General features: G+C 42.7%; 1 protein-coding gene across 2 annotated transcripts in view; it reads right to left on the bottom strand.

The window, feature by feature from the left end:
- gne (glucosamine (UDP-N-acetyl)-2-epimerase/N-acetylmannosamine kinase) overlaps window positions 1–22,567 on the bottom strand; it is an 85,363-nt gene that overhangs the window by 26,911 nt on the left and 35,885 nt on the right. For both annotated transcript variants that reach the window (XM_072583712.1, XM_072583713.1), the window contains 3 exons: window positions 11,713–11,925; window positions 3,748–3,835; window positions 1,353–1,563 (listed from right to left, as the gene is read on the bottom strand). In XM_072583712.1, coding sequence (XP_072439813.1) covers window positions 1,353–1,563; window positions 3,748–3,835; window positions 11,713–11,925 — 512 coding nt within the window. The remainder of the gene's footprint in view (window positions 1–1,352; window positions 1,564–3,747; window positions 3,836–11,712; window positions 11,926–22,567) is intronic.

The following is a 22,567-nucleotide window of genomic DNA, read 5'->3' as shown; positions in this document are numbered from 1 at the left end:
ATTTGGACAAGTACATGAACAGGAAAGGGCAAAAGGGATAGGAGCCAAATGCAGGCAAATGGGACTAGTTTAGTTTGGGAAACTTTATCGGTTTCAACGAGTTGGACCGAAGGGTCTGTTTCCATGCTGTTTGACTCTATGACTCTAATAAAAGATTTAATAATAAACAAGATTATAATCCATGGAGGCAGAAGTAGGCCATTCAGCTCCATGAATGAGATCATGGCTGATCTGATAATCTTATATTCCAAGGTGGTGAGAGAATAGGACTCCTCAGCTGGAGCTGGTCTGCTCTGTCTGTTTCTTTTGTTTGCTCTCTCTCCCTCTTCACGTTTTCTTTTCCTTTTTTAAAAACCTCTTGCCCTTGGGTGGTATTGACGTTGTCTGGCGTGAATGCCAGTGCGGATTCCCAGCCTAAGTGTGGACTCGACTCCTGGCCTCGAGGTGAAGCCCAGCATGGTCTGGGTTGGAAGGACTGTCATTCTTATTTCTCTATATTTCTAATTATTTGATGGACTTTTTATTTCATTATTTTTCTAACCTTATCCCCCTAAGAATTTGTACCTAGGTACCGAAGATGGTGTCGTAAGTGGCAACTTGTAAAGTTTTCACTGTACTCATGTGAGTACATGTGACAATAAAACTAATTCTAATAATCCTCAACACTGCTTTCCTAATTTTCCCCATAACCCTGGATTCCCTTATTGATTAAAAATTTGTTTACTTCATCACTGAATATATATGACCTTGCCTCGATGGCCATGTACAGTAAAGAATTCCACAGATTCACTACCCTCAGAATAAATTCCTCCTCATCTCTGCCTTGAATAGGAAACTCCTTAGACTGAGAGTATGCCCTCTGGTCTTTGATTCTTCCACAAAGGGGAACAACCTTTCTGCACCAACTCCTCCAAGAATGTTGTATGTTTCAATAGCACTGCCTCTCATTCTTTTAAAGTCTAACATCTCTTAGCTTGGCATTTGTGCTCTCTTGTTTCTAAGGAAGAAAATCCTAAAATTAAATTCAACCTGTGACCTACGACCAAATAAAAAAAGCGTTAGGGAAAATTAGAGAAAAAAAATAAGCTAAGCATTTTTTAAAAAGGAAGAGCCTTTGAGAAAGAAACGCTTTTCAGCCATTCCATAATACCTTATTTTACTTGATGTCTGCTCATTTGATTATGGCTCTGTGAATCACCAGGCAACAATTCCACATTAAGATGCAGTATAAATAAAGTATCAGCAGTGCTGCATGACTGAGTGACAAACAGATTCACAGGCAGACAGGAGATTTCCGAAGAATAAGGAGGACAGAGCATAAACCAATACTCATTGCCAAAAAGGATGATTACCTTCATGCTGACAATGGCAACCCGCAGATTGGTTCCTCCCAAATCTACAGCAAGAGCACTTTGTGTTTCCAGGATATGGTCAATATCCTGCGAAATGCACTCCTTCACTGGCGGGAAACAAAACTTCTTCTGCAAAGGCTCATTCATGTCTATCGACTTCAGGAACTTCAATATCCGTGGCACTGCATTCCCATCACCATAGATCTTCGAGCTTGAAATGGAAAGACATTCATTCATTAGACTAATTCACCAAAGATTGTGTCACAAGATACAAGAGGAACACATTTTATCTCCTCCATCCAGATATTAGGAATGCACATTTTTACTTAAGGACCATGAGAAACTAGAAAGTACAACAGTTTAGGCATTCTGGATTGAAAGGGTTTTTAACTTGTGATATAGAGTCACAGAGACGTACAGCACGGAAATAGACCCTTCAGTCCAACTCGTCCATGCCGACCAGATATCCTAATCTAATCTAGTCCCATTTGCCAGTTCTTGGCCCATATCCCTCTAAATCCTTCCTATTCACATACCCAGCCAGATGCCTTTTAAATGCTGTAATTATACCAGCCTCCACTGCTTCCTCTGGCAGCTCATTCATACACGCATCATCCAGTGTGTAAAATGTTGCCCCTTTGGTCCCTTTTATATCTTTCCCCTCTCACCCCAAACCTATGCCCTCTAGTTCTGGACTTCCCCACCCCAGCGAAAAGACTTTGTCTATTTATCCTAACCATACCCCTCATGATTTTGTAAACCTCTATCAGATCAACCCTCAGCCTCCAACGTTCCAGGGAAAATAGCCTCAGCCTATTCAGCCTCTCCCTATAGCTCAGATCCTCCAAACCTGGCAACATCCTTGTAAATCTTTTCTGAGCCATTTCAAGTTTCACAACATCTTTCTGATAGGAAGGAGACCAGAACTACAAGCAATATTCCAACAGTGGCCAAATCAATGTCCTGTACAGCTGCAACATGACCTCCCAACTCCTGTACTCAATACTCTGACCAATAAAGGAAAGCATACCAAATGCCTTCTTCACTATCCTATCTACCTGCGACTCTACTTTCAAGGAGCTATGAACCTGCACTCCAAGGTCTCTTTGTTCAGCAACACTCCCCAGGACCTTACCATTAAGTGTATAAGTCCTGCTAAGATTTGCTTTCCTAAAATGCAACACCTCACATTTATCTGTGATTAAACTCTGTCTGTCATTCCTTAGCCCATTGGCCCATCTGATCAAGATCCTGTTGTAATCTGAGGTAATCTTCTTCACTGTCCACTACACCTCCAATTTTGGTGACATCTGCAAACTTACTAACCGGACCTTTTATGCTCGCATCCAAATCATTTATATAAATGACAAAAAGTAGTGGACCCAGCACCGATCCTTGTGGCACTCCACTGGTCACAGGCCTCCAGTCTGAAAAGCAACCCTCCACCACCACCCTCTGTCTTCTACCTTTGAGCCAGTTCTGTATCCAATGGCTAGTTCTCCCTGTATTCCATGAGATCGAACCTTGCTAATCAGTCTCCCATGGGGAACCTTGTCGAACGCCTTATTGAAGTCCTTATAGATCACATCTACTGCTCTGCCCTCATCAATCACTTGTTTTATTTCTTCTATATTTGAAAGAAAGGCAACATTTTAATGAGTAGCTGTAAGTTACCTATGATTTACAAAAACCCAAGAGCCTCACTAAGCATAAATTGGAGATCATTCTCTGAATCAGTGGTCCGATTCTCCAAATCATGTTTTGCTTCTATAGAAATACAGCAGCAACTTGAACCGTGGTCATAAGATCAGAAATAAATCATGCTCCTTTGCTTTATTATGGTCATTGCCTAGAGTAAGATCTGAGACCAGGTATTAAGTTAAAACTTAACCAACAATAGCATCCTTTCCCAGGCTAACATTCCCAGTATTGAGTTGGCAATCACTCAAAACCAGCTCGGCTAGGCAGCAAGTTATCAGTGTGTCTGATACCACCACTCTAATTGGAACTTGGTTATGACTGGACACTCCTAGGAAGACAGCAGATACAGTTTAGGGATCTCCTCTAAGTCTCCCTACAGAGCTCAGAAATACCTTACTGATAGCATGGTTTGCAACCAACTGAAGTGGAGGACGTTTATTCAGGAAGGCACTGAACACATTCAGAGACTCTGTTGGGAACATTGAGGAGAGGTTGAGGTGTCAAAGGGAGCACATAAACCTTTGAACAACCCATGTACCCAACCCTTCATATACAACTTGCCCTATATGTGACAGAGTCTGTGGATCAGGCATTGGAGTCATCAGCCATCTCAGAACCCATCAAACCTGACAGGAAGCAAGTCAACCTAGATCAGGAAAGACTGCCGAAAGGAAAAGTGAAACCAGGGACATACCATGGGTACAGTTTCCCAAATTGGAGTTGCAGAGCATGCAATATTTTATTCTGACTGTCAGCATTCCGCACATGGAGAACGTTTTCACCTAAGTCAGAAAAAGAAACAAAATCAGAATTAGGACCAAAAGAAGCCCATTGATCAAGTGTTAATCCAAAGAGGCTAAGCTATCCCTTGTGTGTTTATCCAGCTTCCCCTTAACTGCACTGACCCTATTCCTCTCCAACACTCCTTGAGGTAATGAGTCACACATTCTCATCACTCACTGGATAAAGACATTTCTCCTGAATTGAAGATTGAATATATTCGTGACCCGCTTATATTGATGGTCCCGGTATTGCTCTCCCAAGAAATGCAAACAGTGGTCCAGATCGTTTGGCCTGTAGGGTGTGAGCGCCTGCCAATGCCTGTGATTTAAACCACTCACCCGTCATTTTACACAAGAAGCTTTTCATCTTCCAATGTTGGCAACAGTTTAAATCCGCGACAAAGAAAACCAGGAGATGTAGTGATGAGCTTAGTTCCAATAGAGTCACAGTTCTTTCATTTAGCCTGAACTGAAGATATGCCCTTTAAGGATGGTCTTAAGTTCATTGACGTACAGTTTTTAAATGGAGCAGCCAACCTCTAAAACTATGCAGGCTCACCCTAAACCCCACCACCTGAGAATGCCCGGTTCTGCCCTGTCACAAGCCATGACAACACTCACCCAGCTCACCCTTGGAGAAGTTCCTGCCACTCTCAGCTCTCCCTCATCTCGCCAAAGGTGATACACACTTCTGCTCACTGCATCCAGCCTACACAACGCCCATTCACAATCTTATGCACCCTCTGACAAGTGTTGGCCAAACAGAAATCAATGAACTGAAAGAGAGAGTCAGGAGTGAGGTGTGCCATTGCTGGGACAAGGTGGGTTAAGGAGGTATACTGAATATTAATGAAGGGGTACAGGTGTGAGCATCTGTTATGCTTTGACAATCCAAATGAGCTGTAACGACTTTCCACATGTTAAGACAAGCTCTACGTAAGTCTATAAAAAACAAACAGAACTATCAAGTAAACAGCTCAGGTCAGCCTGGCTATGTCTACCTAAACCCACTCTTGAAGGGAATCATGCAGCAATCTAAATGGAATAAAAACAGTGGGCTTTGAGAAGATTTGTAGCTCAGGTTGAGGTTCTGGATGTAGGTTTGCTCGCTGAGCTAGAAGGTTCGTTTTCAGACGTTTTGTCACCATACTAGGTAACAGTTTCAGTGAGCCTCCAAATGAAGCTTCATCCAGAGGCTCACTAACAATGTTACCTAGTATGGTGACAAAACATCTGAAAACAAACCTTCCAGCTCAACAAGCAAACCTACATCCAGGAATAAAAACAGATCTGATGTTTAAACCTCCTGGGTCAATATCACACTGAGATTTCCTCAGGATCGAAAAGCTGCTTAAGTTGACTAATTCTCCTCAACGTATCAGAATATTTAGGCCATTTTCTCCATTTAAAATCCTACTGTTAACTGAAAGTCTCTTACCAGGTTACCTATTGGTTGCCTCTTGTCCAGATAAAAGAGGTCGAGCCAAACTGTTTCCTCCGTACTGTATTACAATTGTGAACACAGACTTCACGAACTTGTTTACAAAATTGTTTGTCAGAAAGTCACTCCCAGAAAGTCATGCCTGAATCAAAACATTAACTGTGTTTTTATCTCAGGTGCTGCCAGACCTGCTGAGCTGCTCCAACATTTACAGTAGAAAAGAAGGGTAGCTTGTCAGGAGTCGCAAGCAAACTAATAGTGGATTTGGAACAAGGACTGCATAAAATTAACGTAAGTAAAACATAGGTCACAAGGAATTTAACTGAATTAAACTACAACAAATTCCCAGAACCTGAAAGTTTCCACCTGAGGATGTTAAAGGAAGTCGGGAAGCACAGTGCAGATGCCCAGATTTCCCTAAATCCAGTCCACCTGGATTGGAAAACTGCACATTATTCCACGTTTTTTAGAAGGGTAAAAAAGGAAAACCGGGGAATTACAGACCAGTTAGCCTAATATTTATAGTCTGGAAATTATTTGGATTGTATAGTTAAGGATGGGATAACTGAACACTGTGGGATCGTGTTCAAGTAACGTCTGAAATCGGTGAGTGGCAAACATAGCCTCTTTATTCAACAACTACAGTGTCACAGCTCAAAGAGGCAATGGAATCCCAAAATATAATTCTTAAAGTGACCTCTTTATGCACAGTTTTTAATGTATATTAAAGCATTGTTTTATCTATAATGCTCAAAGGTTTGGGTGACTTCTGTCCTGTCAAATGGTGGCTGTTACTCTGATGGGATTCGAATATCTGTCTGGCCTGAGCTTGCATAATTAAGAGATATTGGTCCTTTTGTCTTTTAAGTTAATAAATGTTAGAAGAAGTACTCGGCCCGAATGGTCTAAATAAGTTAGAAATTACATACTTTAGATTAGATTCCCTACAGTGTGAAAACAGGACCTTCGGCCCAACAAGTCTACACCGACCCTCTGAAGAGTAACCCACACAGACCCATTCCCCTATCCTATATCCTGACTAATGCACCTAACACTATGGGCAATTTAGCATGGCTAATTCACCTGACCTGCACATTTTTTGGACGTGCAGCTAATCAAACCTGGGTCCCTGGTGCTGTGAGGCAGCAGTGCTACCCACTGTGCCACCCATACTTATTAAAAGAATAAAGGATATTAAACCGATTACCGCAGCTGGGTCGTGAGAATTGTTTACTATTTGCCAGTCTGAGTTTCATTCAATCATGCAGTTTCAAAGAAGCGCTGTTTTGACAGTAATGTGGATAGCGGCGCTGTCTGTATGTATTTAAGAAATATGTAATAGTTGGGGAAGCTGTTCGATGTTCTGTAATCTATTCAGGTCTTGAGACACAGTAGGTTTGGGTGATTCCATAGTTTCGGGTGGGTCGAGGAGACACTATGTCGGCGAGGGTGCTGTTTCTGAATAGGTTAGTAGGCCTTGCTATTTATTCAGAGGTAGCTTTTGATATAAATAGGTCTGATAAGGGTTGAAGGTGTGAAGAAGCAGTAATGGGTTTGGAAGGAATGTTTTAATTTACATTAGATTACATTACAGTGTGGAGACAGGCCCTTCGGCCCAACAAGTCCACATCGACCTGCCGAAGCGCAACCCACCCATACCCCTACATTTACCCCTTACCTAACACTACGGGCAATTTAGCATGGCCAATTCACCTGACCTGCACATCTTTGGACTGTGGGAGGAAACCGGAGCACCCGGAGGAAACCCACGCAGACACGGGGAGAACGTGCAAACTCCACACGGTTAGTCGCCCGAGGCAGGAATTGAACCCGGGTCTCTGGTGCTGAGAGGCAGCAGTGCTAACCACTGTGCCACCGTGCCGGCCATAGTCTACCTTGTAATAGTTAAATGCACCACAAAAACATGGGTTCTACGAATGAATGAATGAAAACATGCTATAGTAAGCAAATGGTTAGTAAAAGGTTAGGAATGAATGAATGGGAATGTGGTATTAATGAACATAGCAAGCTGGTGAGTGAGTTGGTAAAGATACCTATAATACAATATCTCACAACACCTTGACACTTCTCAGTTCTTCAGGGAGAGCCGCTGCGGATTCACGACAGGTAGGGCATGCCTGACAAACCTCTGAATTTTTTGAACAAGTGACTAAGTTGGTGGACATGTTGTTTATGTGGACTTATGGAAAGCATTTGATAAAATCCCATATAGAGACTGTTTACTAAGGTAGAAGCCCACAGAATTGAGGGCAAATAACTTACACGGGAAATTGGAGTGGCAGTTGACGGAAAGTAGCAATAACAGGAGGAAGTGAAATTGACTGGTATCCTACAAGGATCTATTAGGGCCTCAATTATTCACATTATTTATTAACAACTTGGATAATGGCAGAGAGTGTCATACATTCAAATTTGTTGATGGTACCTAAGTTAGGTGACATTGTAGACAGTGTGGATGATAGCATAAAATTGGGATATTGCTAAGTAAATGGGCAAAACTGCGGCAGATGGGATCCAATATAAGCAAGTGTGAGGTTATCTATTTTATCCTTTTTCAGTCCAGATCAGGGTCTTTTCTAGATAGTATGAAATTGAATAAAGTGGATGTCCAAAGAGATTTGGGGGTTGGGTGGAGGGAGTGGATGCTTTTGGATGTGGTGCCGATCAAACTGGCTTTGTCCTGGATGAGTGTCGAGCTTGTTGAAGCTGCATCCATCCCGGCAAATATGGATGGGCGATAAATGCTGGTTCAGCCAGCAACCCTTACATCCCACAAGTGAATTTAAAGAAGTGCAGAAAATAATCAAGAAAGCTATTGGAATGCTAGTTTTGATATCTAGAGGACTTAACTACAGGTGCAGAAGTTTTGCTGCAGTCATACAAACCCTGGTTAGACCCCACATGGAGTACTGTCAGCAGAGCTGGGCACCACAACTTAGGAAGGATATAATGGCCTTGGAGGCTGTATCATGTAAGTTTACAAGAATGACATCTGGCTTCAGTTTAGTTTGGAGGGGAGATTATACACATCTGTTTTCTCTAGAATTTAGAAGGTTAAAGGGTGATCTGATCAAAGTCTTCAAGCTATCAACAGGGAAAGACCTGGTAGATAAAGATATACTATTTCCATTGTTGAGGGATTCTAGAACTAGGGGCATAGTGTGAGAATTAGTCTGTTCAGGAGAGATGTTAGGAGGCACTTACACGTGTACACAGGCACGTGCGCGCGCGCGCACACACAAACAAACAAACAAAAAGGGTGGGAGAGGTTTGGATTATCTTCAACAAATGGTAGTGGATGCAGGATCAGTTGTTAATTTTAAATCTGTGAGAGATACAGGTTTGTTTTCTCAACATCTGTGTCAAGTGGACTGTAGATACCGGTTTTATCCCTCTCTCCCTTTTATTTTTGAACAGGGATGCAATGTTTGTAATCTTCCAGTTACTGGCACTACTCTCAGATTGAAGGAGGTTTGCAAAACTGTGGCCGGAGCTTATATAATTTCTTCCTTCAGCATTTTAGGAGTTCTTCCATCTGGACAAGGACAAAATAGGAGTTTCCTATTTTGAGAGCTACTCTGAAATAACTCCTCTATTTTTATCATAGTCAATACAGCTACTGACTTTAATGATTGTCGCTGCATCCTCTTCTTTTATAAAATCAGATGCAAAGTAATCAATTCGTATTTCAGTCGTGTTCTGTGCCTTCATAAGATGATTTATTTTCAGATCCATTGATCCTATCTCAGTTTAATCATTCCTACCTTTCTCTTATCTGCTAATATTTATGAGAGATTCTTAGCTTCCTCTTTATGTTGGTTGCTTATCTATTTTCATTCACATAGAATCATCAAAACTAGGAACAGGATTATCCATATGGTGTCCCAGGACAGTCTAACCAAACAATAAGACCTTGGATTTCAATATCACTCCTTTACACCTAATCCCCATATCCCCTCATACCCCACTCTGTTGACCTCAGTCTTAACTTTACTGCACATTCACAATCTTCAGAGATACAGAATTCCAAAGAGTCATTATCCTTTTTGTGAACAGGGCACTGCATCAGAATGAAGGGACAACCCTTTGGAACTAAGATGAGGAACTTTTCAGCCAGAGGCTGGCGAACCCGTGGAAGTCATTGCCAAAGAAGGCTGTGGAGACTAAATCATTGAGTGTATTTAAGACAGAGATAGATAGGTTCTTGATTAGTAAGAGGATCAAGGGTTACAGGGAGAAGCCAAGAGAATGGGATTGAGAAACTTATCAGTCATGATTATGGATTGGGGCAGACTCAATGGGCTGAATGGTCTAATTCTGTGGTCTAAATCATGTGGTTGTGATCTCATAGTTAGGTCAGACAGGGCCTTGTTTTATGAACTAAAGTGCTGTGTATGTGCAAGTTCATTCTCTCTATATGCAATGAAATGTTTCTACAATGAGCAGAGCAGGCCTGTTGTCATACAGTCATAGAGTTATCCAGCATGGAAACAGACCACTCAGTCCAACTCATGCACGCTGACCAGATATCCAAATCTGAACTAGTCCCATTTTCCAGCATTCAGCCCATTTCCCTCTAAACTCTTCCTATTCATATACCCATCCAGATGCCTTTTAAATGTTGTAATTGTACCAGCCTCCACCACTTCCTTTGGCAACTCATTCCATACACGCACCAGCCTGTGTGTGAAAAAGGTGCCCCTCAGGTCCCTTTTATATCTTTCCCCTCTCACCCTAAACCTGTGCCCTCTAGTTCTGGACTCTCCCACCCCAGAGAAAAGACCTTGTCTATTTATCCTATCCACGCCCCTCATGATTTTATAAACCTCTATAAGGTCTCTCAGGAAAAACAGCCCCAGCCTATTCAGTCTCTCCCTATAGCTCAAACCCTCCAACCCTGGCAACATCCTTGTAAATTTTTCTGAACCTTTTCAAATTTAACAACATATTTCCTAAAGAGGGCGACCGAAATTGAATGTAGTATTCTAGAAATGGCCTCACCAATGCCTTGTACAGCCACAACATTTCCTCCCAATTCCTATAATCAATGCAATAACCTATGAAGTGGAGGTGCCAGGATTTACATTTTAATGAATCAAAACCTGCAACCCATTCTGAAAAATGAAAGACTTAACAGCAATCTAGGTTTGTTCAATATATCATTTTAATTGCATGATACTGCGAACTTTTACTATAAATTCTGTGTCTTATGATCCTGCCCCACTAATTACCTGATGAAGGAACAGCGCTCCGAAAGCTAGTACTTCCAAATAAACCTGTTGGACTGTAATCTGGTGTTGTGTAATTTTTAACAATGACCTATGAAGGCAAGTGCGCCAAATGATTTCTTTACCACCCTGTCTACCTGCAACTCTACTCTCAAGGAAATATGCACCTGCATCCCTAGGTCCCTTTACTTGGTATCACTATCCAGAGCCCGACCATTAGCTGTATAAGTCCTGTTCCGATTTACCTTACCAAAATGCAACACCTCACATCCAAATGAAACTCCATTTGCTACTCCTTGGCCCATCTGATCAAACTCTGAGAAAACCTTCTTCACCCCCCCTTGGTGGACGGCATGGTGGCACAGTGGTTAGCACTGTTGCCTCACAGTGCCAGAGACCCGGGTTCAATTCCAGCCTCAGGTGACTGACTGTGTGGAGTTTGCACGTTCTCCCCGTGTCTGCGTGGGTTTCCTCCGGGTGCTCCAGTTTCCTCCCACAGTCCAAAGACGTGCAGGTCAGGTGAATTGGCCATGCTAAATTGCCCGTAGTGTTAGGTAAGGGGTAAATGTAGGGGTATGGGTGGGTTACGCTTTGGCGGATCGGTGTGGACTTGTTGGGCCGAAGGGCCTGTTTCCACACTGTAAAGTAATCTAATCACTGTCCATTACACCACTAATTTTGGTGTCATACAGTCATATAGCATGGAAACAGACTCTCTGGTCCAACTAGTTCACGTCGACCATGTTATCAAACTAAACTAGTCACACCTGCCTGCATTTGGCCCATATACCCTCCAAACTGTTCCTATTCATGAACATCTCTAAATGTCTTTTAAACGTCCTAACTGCACCTTCATCCATCAATTCCTCAGACAGTTCATTCTACACACTAACCATGCCTCCTTTGTACACATCCAAATAATTTACATAAATGACAAAAAACAATCCTTGAGACATACTGCTGGTCACAGACCTCCAGTCCGAAAAACATCCTTCTACCACCATCCTCTGTCTCCTACCTTCAAGCCAACTTTGTATCCAAATGGCTAGCTCCCCTTAGATTGCAGATGATCTAGCCTTGCTAACAAGTCGACCATGTGCAACCTTGTCAAATGCCTAGGTGGAGTCCATATTGACAGAGTCTATTGCTGTGTTACAGGAATTTAAGGTTTTCATGCCAGAGTTTACCCGTCTCTCTTCCGGTTTGGCGTGTTCCCAAGTTGATGACAGGTGTCCCAAATGCACCTGCTTCCCGCACCCCACAACTACTGTTCCCGATCATCAAGCCAGCATGTGCAACCATCTGTATAAACTGGTCGAAGGGGATGTGTTTCACTGCCCGGAAATTTGGATTCTGTTCAATCCCCTTCTTCCTCATCACTCGTACCATTTCTTTACTTCCTGAAATTTTAAATCACAACCAACACATAAGCTAATATATAACATAAATAAAATATTTATAACACAAAGTCAGTGATAAATGTACAGATTATAATCTTATGAAATGTTTACTGATAGCAAAGTTAATAACTTTATAACTTCAATTAAAATAAGTATTCACAGATAATTCTTAAGATTTCAAAATGAACAATTTATAAAAAAGGTTAAAACTAAACTCTATTTTGAAGTTTGTCTTAACAAGCAATTACATAAAGCAAGCTCAAGTATATTTTGTTTCAGGAATATTTAAAGTAACGTTAAGATTGTGTGTTCACACTTGTAATGCTCCAGTTCTTCGAGACGTGGGAGCAGTGAGAATTTACTGCAGCTGAAAGAATAAGTTGAAGTATTGTTCTCCAGATTCCTTCACTCCACTCCACTCCAAAAACTACCCTGACTCCTCCCTCTGGAATTCTTTCCCTCTTCCTACCTCAGAACAATCTCCTTTGTACCTCCTTGTCTGTTTGGCATTCTATCTTTGTCCCTGTCACACTCATAATCAATATGTGTAAGTTAAGCTATTGGCGCTGAATATAATAACTGATAGTAACTGAAAATCTAATATGCTTAAGGACTGCAGAAAAAAAATTGTTGAGATTTTTATCATGCTCTCATCAGGACAATTAACAAGAAATAACAATGTAAAGGGGAATAACAATTTATATCCTACAAGAAGAGTGGGCTGATTGGTTAACAAGTGAACCTTAATTGGCAAAGGTGCTATCATAGAGAATGCACTAGTATCAGGATGACAGTCATTAACTGATAAGTTTGTGTACATTTTAAATCGGGCAGGTTTGCTCTGATTAAACAAGTCATTGCACTGAACAGCAAACTAGAGATTGATTATTGCACATTTTGAGTTGATACAGGTGTAGAAAATGTGAACATGCTTTCTGTCTGCCTAGAATTAATATTGTATTTAGCTTCCTGAACACATAAGTGCACTACAAGCAAATCCGGCCAACAATCTAAATCGGATGTCAGTGTATTCCTTGGTATGCTCAAGATTCATGTCATTGGCTACCATACAAATAGGGTGCAAAACATTTGCTCGCTGTGCAAGATACATGTTGAAATAGGGTGATTAAAAGCGTCGTGCCGGATAATGGCTACCTTGATCACTCTTTTTATTCATTGTTGGCTGTGTCAACGTTTATTGCCCATTCATATTTGCCCTTGAGGTGGTGGTGGCGAGCTGCCTTCTTGAACACCTGCAGTCAGACCCACAATACCTTTAGGGGGGGAATTCCAGGATCTTGACTCAGAGACAATACAGGAGTTACAAGTGGCTTGGAAGGGACTTGTAGGAGGTAATGTTCCCAAGTATGTTTTTCCCTGGTACTTTGAGAAGGTGGAAATTGTGGATTTGGAAGGTGCTCTTGGGGGGTTTTATTGAGGTACTGCAATGCATCTTGTCGATGGTGTGTTGGTTTATGGTGAGAGTGAATGTTAAATGAAATGGATCAGGTGCCAATCTGGATATAGTGGAGGTAAACATAGAATGCTACAGTGCAGTACAGGCCCTTTGGCCTGCGACGTTGCGCCAACCTGCAAAATTAACCTGTTGCCCATCTAATCTACACCGTTCCATTATTATCCATATGTATGTCCAATGCCCATTTAAATGCCCAATGTAGACAAGGAGAATCGACGTTTCGGGCATAAGCCCTTCTTCAGGAATGAGGAAAGTGTGTCCAGCAGGCTAAGATAAAAGGTAGGGAGGAGGGACCTTTTATCTTAGCCTGCTGGACACACTTTCCTCATTCCTGAAGAAGGGCTTATGCCCGAAACATCGATTCTCCTGTTCCTTGGATGCTGCCTGACCTGCTGCGCTTTTCCAGCAACACATTTTCAGCTCTGATCTCCAGCATCTGCAGTCCTCACTTTCTCCTTAATGTAGACAAGTCTATTACTGTTGCAGGCAGGCCGTTCCACGTCCCTACTACTCTGAGTAAAGAAACTATCTCTGACACCTATCCTAAATCTATCACTCAATTTAAAATTGTTAGCCTTCACCATCCGAGGAAAAAGGCTCTCACTGTCTACCCTATCTAACCTTCTGATTATCTTATACGTCTCGATTAAGTCATCTCTCAACTGTCTTCTCTCCAACGAAAACAACCTCAGTTCCCTCAGCCTTTCCTCGCAAGACCTTCCCTCCAAACGAGGCAACATCTGAGTAAATCTCCTCTGAACCCTTTCCAAAGCTTCCACATCCTTCCTTTAATGCGGTGACCAGAACTGCACACAATACTCCAGGTGCAGCCTTACCAGAGTCTTGTACAGCTGAAGCATGACCCCATGGCTCTGAAACTCAATCCCCCTCCCATAAACGCCAACACACCATATGCCTTCTTAATGACCCTATCAATCTGGGTGGCAACTTTCAGGAATTTATGCACCTGGACACAGATCTCTCTGCTCATCTACACTGTCAAGAATTTTACCATTAGCCCAGTACTCTACATTCCTTTTACTTCTTCCAAAATGAACTACCTCATACTTTTCCACATTAAACTCCATTTGCCACAACTTAGCCCAGCTCTGCAGCCTGTGTCCCTCTGTAACCCACAACATCCTTCGGCACAATCCACAACTCTGCCTACCTTAGTGTCATCTGCAAATTTATTAACCCATCCTTCAACACCTATCTCCAGATCATTTATAAAAATGACAAACAGCAGTGGCCCCAAAAGAGACCCTTGTGGCACACCACTGGTAACTGAGCTCCCATCACAGTTTCCATCAATTGCCACCCTCTGTCTTCTTTCAGCCAGCCAATTTCTGATCCAAACTGCTACATCACCTTCAATCCCGAAACTCTTTATTTTGTGTAATAGCCTAGCGTGTGGAACCTTATCAAACATCTTACTGAAGTTCACATACACCACATCAACTGCTTTAACTTCATCCACTTGTTTTGTCGCCTTCTTGAAGAACTCAATAAGGTTAGTGAGGCACGACCTACCCTTCACAAAACCGTGTTGACTACCCCTAATCAAATTATTTCTCTCCAGATAATTATAAATTCTATCTCTTATAATCTTTTCCAACATCCCACTCACAACCGAAGTAAGGCTCACTGGCCAATAAATACCAGGGTTGTCCCGACTCCCCTTCTTAAACAAGGGACAACATTTGCTATCCTCCAGTCTTCTGGCACTATTCCTGTCAACAATGATGACAAAGATTGAAGCCAAAGGTTCTGCAATCTCTTCCTTGGCTTCCCAGAGAATCAGAGGATAAATTCCATCTGGCCCCAGGGTCTTATCTATTTTCAGATCTTCCAATATTGCTAAAACCTCCTCTTTGTCAACCTCAATCCCACCTAATCTTGTAGCTGTATCTCCATATATTCATTAACATTGTCTTTTTCCAGTGTGAATACTGACGAAAAGTATTCATTAAGCCCTTCCCCTATGTCCTCAGATTCCACGCACAACTTCCCACTACTATCTTTCATTGGCCCTAATCTTAATCTCGTCATTCTTTTATTCCTGATATACCTATAAAAGGCCTCAGGGTTTTTCTTGATCCTATCCGCCAACAACTTCTCATGTCTACCCATGACTCTTCTTAGCTGTCTCTTTAGATCTTTTCTGGCTAACTTATAACTCTCAAGCCCCCTAACTGAGCCTTCACGCCTCATCCTCACATAAGCCTTCTTCTTTCTCTTGAGAAGAGCTTCATTTTCTTTAGTAAACCATGGCTCCCTCTCCTGTTGAAGGTGCTTAAGTGTTGTTCGAGCTGCACATGTCTAGGCAAGTGAGGAGTATTTCATCATTCTCGTGAAGGTGCCTTGAAAGTGGTGGACAAGCTTTGGGGTGTCAGGAGGTGAGCTACGATGCAGAATTTCCAGCAGTTAATCTGCTCTTGTAGCCATGGTATTTTCATGGTTGATCCAGTTCAGGTTCTGGTCAATGGCAACGCACAAGGGAATCCTGTGATGGTAATGCCATTGTACATCAAGGAGTGATGGCTGGATTCTCTTTTGTTGAAAATGGCGATTGCCTGGCACTTCTTTGACAAAACCTTGCATCATGCAAAATCGTGAACAGTTCCAATGACACCACCATTGGTCCTGGAAAATGTTCAAACTACCTCAGATTACTCTGGAAGGGTAAGATAGAGTCATAGAAATGTACAGCATGGAAACAGACCCTTCGGTCCAACCCGTCCATGCCGACCAAATATCCCAACCCCTTCTAGTCCCACCTGCCAGCACCCAGCCCACATCTCTCCAAACCTTTCCTATTAGACAATAGGTGCAGGAGTAGGCCATTCTACCCTTCGAGCCTGCACCACCATCCAAATGATCATGGCTGATCATCCTTAATCAGTATCCTGTTCCTGCCTTGATTCCATTAGCCTTGAGAGCTCTATCCAACTCTTTCTTAGATGAATCCAGAGACTGGGCCTCCACTGCCCTCTGGGACAGAGCATTCCACACAGCCACCACACTCTGGGTGAAGACGTTTCTCCTCATCTCTGTCCTAAATGGTCTATCCTGTATTTTTAAGCTGTGTCCTCTGGTTTGGCACTCACCCATCAGCGGAAACATGTTTCCTGCCTCCAGAGTGTCCAATCCTTTAATAATCTTATATGTCTCAATCAGATCCCCTTCTCAGTCTTCTAAACTCAAGGGTATACAAGCCCAGTCACTCCAGTCTTTCAGCGTAAGGTAGTCCTGCCATTCCAGGGATTGACCTTGTGAACCTACACTGAACTCCCTCAATAGCCACAATGTCTTTCCTCAAATTTGGAGACCAGAATTGCACACAATACTCCAGGTGTGGTCTCACCAGGGCCCTGTACAGCTGCAGAAGAACCTCTTTGCTTCTATACTCAATCCCTCTTGTTATGAAGACCAGCATGCTATTAGCCTTCTTCACTACCTGCTGTACCTGCATGCTTACCTTCATTGACTGGTGTACAAGAACACCCAGATCTCTTTGTACTGCCCCTTTACCTAAACTGATTCCATTTAGGTAGTCGTCTGCCTTCCTGTTCTTGCTACCAAAATGGATAACCATGCATTTATCCACATTAAACTGCATCTGCCATGCATTTGACCACTCACCTAACCTGTCCAGGTCACCCTGTAATCTTCTAACATCCTCCTCACATTTCACCCTGCCACCCAGCTTAGTACCATCAGCAAATTTGCTAATGTTATTACTAATACCATCTTCTATATCATTAATATATATTATAAAAAGCTGCAGTCCCAGCACAGATCCCTGCGGTACCCCACTGGTTACTGCCTGCCATTCTGAAATGGAGCCGTTTATCACTACTCTTTGTTTCCTGTCAGCCAACCAACTTTCAATCCAAGTTAGTACTTTGCCCCCAATACCATGCGCCCTAATTTTGCTCACTAAACTCCTACGTGGGACTTTATCAAAAGCTTTCTGAAAGTCCAGGTACACTACATCTACTGGATCTTCCCCGTCCATCTTCAGAGTTACATCCTCAAAAAATTCCAGAAGATTAGTCAAGCATGATTTCCCCTTCATAAATCCATGCTGACTCTGACCTATCCTGTTACTACTATCCAGATGTGTCGTAATTTCATCCTTTATAATAGACTCCAGCATCTTTCCCACCACTGAGGTCAGAGTAACTGGTCTATAATTCCCTGCTTTCTCTCTCCCACCTTTCTTAAAAAGTGGTACAACATTAGCCACCCTCCAATCCGCAGGAACTGATCCCGAATCTATCGAACTCTGGAAAATAATCACCAACGCATCCACGATTTCCCAAGCCACCTCCTTCAGTACCCTGGGATGTAGACCATCAGGCCCCGGGGACTTACCAACCTTCAGACCTAACAGTCTCTCCAACACCAAATCCTGGCAAATATAAATATAAATTCCCTTAAATTCAGGTCCTTCAGCCACTGTTACCTCAGGGAGATTGCTTGTGTCTTCCTCAGTGAACACAGAGCTGAAGTACCAATTCAATTCTTGTGCCATTTCTTTGTTCCCCGTAATATATTCCCCCGTTTCTGTCTTCAAGGGCCCAATTTTAGTCTTAACCATTTTTTTGCCTTTCACATACCTAAAAAAGCTTTTACTATCCTCCTTTATATTATTGGCCAGCTTACCTTCGTACCTCATTTTTTCTCTGTGTATTTCCTTCTTAGTAATCCTCTGTTGTTCTTTAAAAGCTTCCCAGTCCTCCGTTTTCCCACTTATCTTTGCTATGTTATACTTTTTCTGTTTTAACTTTATATGTTTCTTAACTTCCCTCGTCAGCCACGGCCGCCCATGCCTCCTCCTGGGATCTTTCTTCCTTTTTGGAATGAACTGATCCTGTCTTCTGCATTATATACAGAAATATCTGCCATTGTTCCTCCACAGTCATCCCTGCTAAGGTATTGCACAATTGAACTTTGGCCAGCTCCTCCCTCATAGCTCCATAGTTCCCTTTATTCAACAGAAATATTGTCACTTCCGATTATACCCTTTCCCTCTCTAATTGCAGAATGAAGCTTATTGTATTATGGTCACTACTTCCCAATGGCTCCTTCACTTCGAGGTCCCTGATCAATTCTGGTTCGTTGCACAATACCAGATCCAGAATTGCCTTCTCCCTGGTTGGCTCCAGCACCAGCTGTTCTAAGAATCCATCTCTGAGGCACTCCACAAAATCTCTTTCTTGAGGCCCAATACCATCCTGATTCTCCCAGTCTACCTGCATGTTGAAATCCCCCATAACAACTGTAGTAACATCTTTGTGACAGGCCAATTTCAGCTCCTGATTCAACCTACATCCAACATCCAGACTACTGTGTGGGGGCCTGTAGATAACTCTCAAGAGGGTCTTTTTACCCTTAGTATTTCGCAGCTCTATCCACACTGACTCTACATCCCCTGACTCTAGGTCCCCCGCGCAAGGGACTGAATATCCTCCCTTACCAACATGGCCACCCTCCCACTCTGCCCGTCAGTCTGTCCTTAGGATAGCACGTGTAGCCTTGAATATTCATTTCCCAGGCCCTGTCCACTTGAAGCCACATCTCAGTTATCCCCACAATATCGTATCTGCCAATTTCCAAAAGAGCCTCAAGCTCATCCATCGTATTTCTGATGCTTCGTGCATTCATGTATAGTATTTTTAATTTGTTACTGCCCTCACCCTTCCCATCAACTCCTATTTCACTCAACCTTGCAGCATGATCCCTTTTTGAGTTTTCTGCTTCATTGATACAGTTGTCTTTTTTGACTTCCCTTGTTCTAACTTTCCCTTCAATTTCCTTCTTAAACATCCAATTTGTCCCCCCCCTCCCCCACCCCACCCTACTTAGTTTAAATATAGCGGTGTTGCAATAGCAGACCTGCCTGCCAGAATGTTGGCCCCCAACCTATTAAGGTGCAAACCGTCTCTCTTGTATAGTTTATGCTTACCACAAAACATACCCCAGTGATCCAAGAATTTAAATCCTTGCTTCCTGCACCAGTTCCCCAGCCACACGTCCAAGTCCATCATCTCCCTGTTTCTGGCCTCACCAGCCCAAGGAACTGGAAGCAAACCGGAGATAACCACCTTGGACGTCCTGCTTTTCAGCCTTCTTCCTAGTTCTCCGAAGTCCCGCTGTAGTATGTTCCTCCTCTTCTTCCCGACATCATTTATGCCGACGTGTACCACCACCTCTGGCTCTTCACCCTCGTCCTTGAGGATTTCCTGCACTCTGTCCGTGATGTCTTTAATCCTGGCACCAGGAAGGCTACACACCATCCTTAAGTCCCATCTGCTGCCACAAAAACCCCGGTCAGTTCCTCTCACTCTGGAGTCCTCTATTACCACGGCTCTGTGTGATGTCCGACTCTTCCGCTCTGCCTCCACTCCAACTTTTGATTGACAGACCTGGCCACCTCGGATGAGCCTAAGGTCCTGGAGTTCTTTCATCAGTGCTGCAATATTCATGTACCCTTTCAAGTTTCACAACTCCAATAGGAAGGAGACCAGAAATGCACGCAATATTCCAACAGTGGCCTAACTAATGTCCTGTACAGCCGCAACATGACCTCCCAACTCCTGTACTCAATACTCTGACCAATAACAGAAAGCATACCAAACGCCTTCTTCACTATCCTATCAACCTGCGACTCCACTTTCAAGGAGCTATGAACCTGCATTCCAAGCTCCCTTTGTTCAGCAACACTCCCTAGGACCTTACCATTAAGCATACAAGTCCTGATAAGATTTGCTTTCCCAAAATGCAGCACCTCGCATTTATCTGAATTTAACTCCATCTGCCACTTCTCGGCCCCATATGCCCATCTGATCCAGATCCTGTTGTAATCTGAGGTAACCCTCTTCGCTGTCCACTACACCTCCAATTTTGGTGTCATCTGCAAACTTACTAACTGTACCTCTTATGCTCGCATCCAAATCATTTATATAAATGACAAAAAGTAGAGGACCCAGCACCGATCCTTGTGGCACTCCACTGGTCATAGGCCTCCAGTCTGAAAAACAACCCTCCACCACCACCCTCTGTCTTCTACCTTTGAGCCAGTTCTGTATCCAAATGGCTAGTTCTCCCTTTATTCTGTGAGATCTAACCTTGCTAACCCGTCTCCCATGGGGAACCTTGTCAAACGCCTTAGTGAAGTCCATATAGATCACATCTAGTTCAAACTTTTGAGTAAATGGTGAAGAGAACAGTTCCTGCTGCTATGCAGCAGCAGCACAAGTCTTGTTTGCAACTAACAGGATCCTGTTGGCAAGCAAAAAAAACATTCTGCCCATCGCACCAATGAGTAATGTGGTAAATGAATTTCAGTGCCAGCAGATCATATCAAATACGACATCCCCTCTGCTGTTTGCAACAGGCAAGGTACTGACTGATACTAAACACCTTGTCCTTATAAAACTCAAAACAAAGTGAACAACATTAGGTGTGATTATGATTGGTCAATATGTGCGGAATAATGCAGTGTGGTGAACCTATTTGCACTGGAAACTATATATAGGTATAGATATCAACACACATTTCCCTGGGCTATGCAAACAACATTTTACACTTCCCACCTGTTCAATTGCTTTAATAAAATAGGTGACAGCCATTCCTAACAACAATGCTTTGACTAATCAGAGGCAACCTGTCCTGGTTTAAATTGAATCAAAGCTTGGAAGTTAATTGTCAGTCATCATCTAAGTCATAGGGTCTCTATGGGAACACCCCCCCCCCCCACCTCCGAGTCCACTTTCCAACCAATCAGCATGCTGTTATCATACAGTATTAAAATACTATTCCTCTTCACACAGGTATCCTTGAGAATTGGGAGGAAGTGAGGACTGCAGATGCTGACCAGTCAGAGTCGGAAAGTGTAGCGCTGGAGAAGCACAGCCGGTCAGGCAGCATCCATGGAGCAGGAGAGTCAGCGTTTCAGGCGTAAGCCCTTCATCAGGAATGAAGGTTTATGAAATGCTGATGAAGGGCTTATTCCCGAAACATCGACTCTCTTGCTCTCGGATGCTGCTTGACCTGCTGTGCTTTTCCAGCGCTGTACTTTTCGATTCTTGAGAATTGCCCTGATGAGAGCTAGGTTAAAAAAAAACTTTGATATAATGAGGTTTTTTTTAAGCAATACTTAGATCCTATATTACCACATTTCTATCTTACGTGCTTCAACAGTTGGGGCTTAATTTTAATTTTTAAAAAGAAAGGGGAATCAGATGAGGTCTCAGATGGAGAAGCCTACAAAAGAACATGGGTGGCTTTGAAGACTGTCATAAGGCTGCAGTAAATTGCAAGGAGCATGATGCAGTCTGGCATTAATCCAGCCAAGGACTCTATACTGAGCTGTAAGCCTATTCTTTCCAGCAAAGAACTACTGCTGGCTAACTCCATTTGAACATTTGTGGACATAGCCATGATGTAATGTCTGATGACTAACATCACAGTTTCCATTCCAGTATAAAAAGCAGCGACCCCAACATCTGTTTGCCACAATGGAAACTCAAACTGCTCTTTTGTAAGCTAGCTCAGAGTACTGGAACATGACTCTGGATTATTGCGTAAAAAGGAGCTTGCTAGGTTTCTCAGCTGTCCAACAATTTGTCCTCCAACAGAGATGTCACTATGGCAGAGTGGCAACGGCTCTATGCAGCACCAATCTCTCTGGAAGGAGGATTCATCCTCCCAACTATGTCACTCCATCAGGACCTTTGCTGTTACCAGCCAGACAGACAACTCTACCAATGTGCTGTCAACCATGCTGGCATACAACAGCTTTACAAAAACAAAAGGACCATTGTTCAGACTGACAGCAATAACTATGCTGGATTAATCATCAATGACATAATGTATGCAAATATTATGAGAACAGTTCATAAATTTTCACAATTGAAAAATAATGTGCTGAAGCCTGAGACCCTTGGACCTGAATATGGAAATGTGGATTTAAGATTAAATCTCACTCGAAATGCCAAAGAACAGTTGTGCACATTAAAGGGAATGGTAAATAGCATGTTGCTAATAGGGAGTCTTCAGCTTACAATTGTAGAATCTTAGAATAGTGAGTGACAAGCACAACTGGTAAGAACTCAGCTACTGTCATCCCCTTAAAAAAAAGCATTTTTAAAATTC

The sequence above is a fragment of the Chiloscyllium punctatum genome, chromosome 14 (genome assembly GCF_047496795.1).
Source record: "Chiloscyllium punctatum isolate Juve2018m chromosome 14, sChiPun1.3, whole genome shotgun sequence".
Lineage (NCBI taxonomy): Eukaryota > Metazoa > Chordata > Chondrichthyes > Orectolobiformes > Hemiscylliidae > Chiloscyllium > Chiloscyllium punctatum.
The sequence above is the reverse complement of the archived record's forward strand: the minus strand, read 5'-3'. Positions and strand labels throughout refer to the sequence as shown.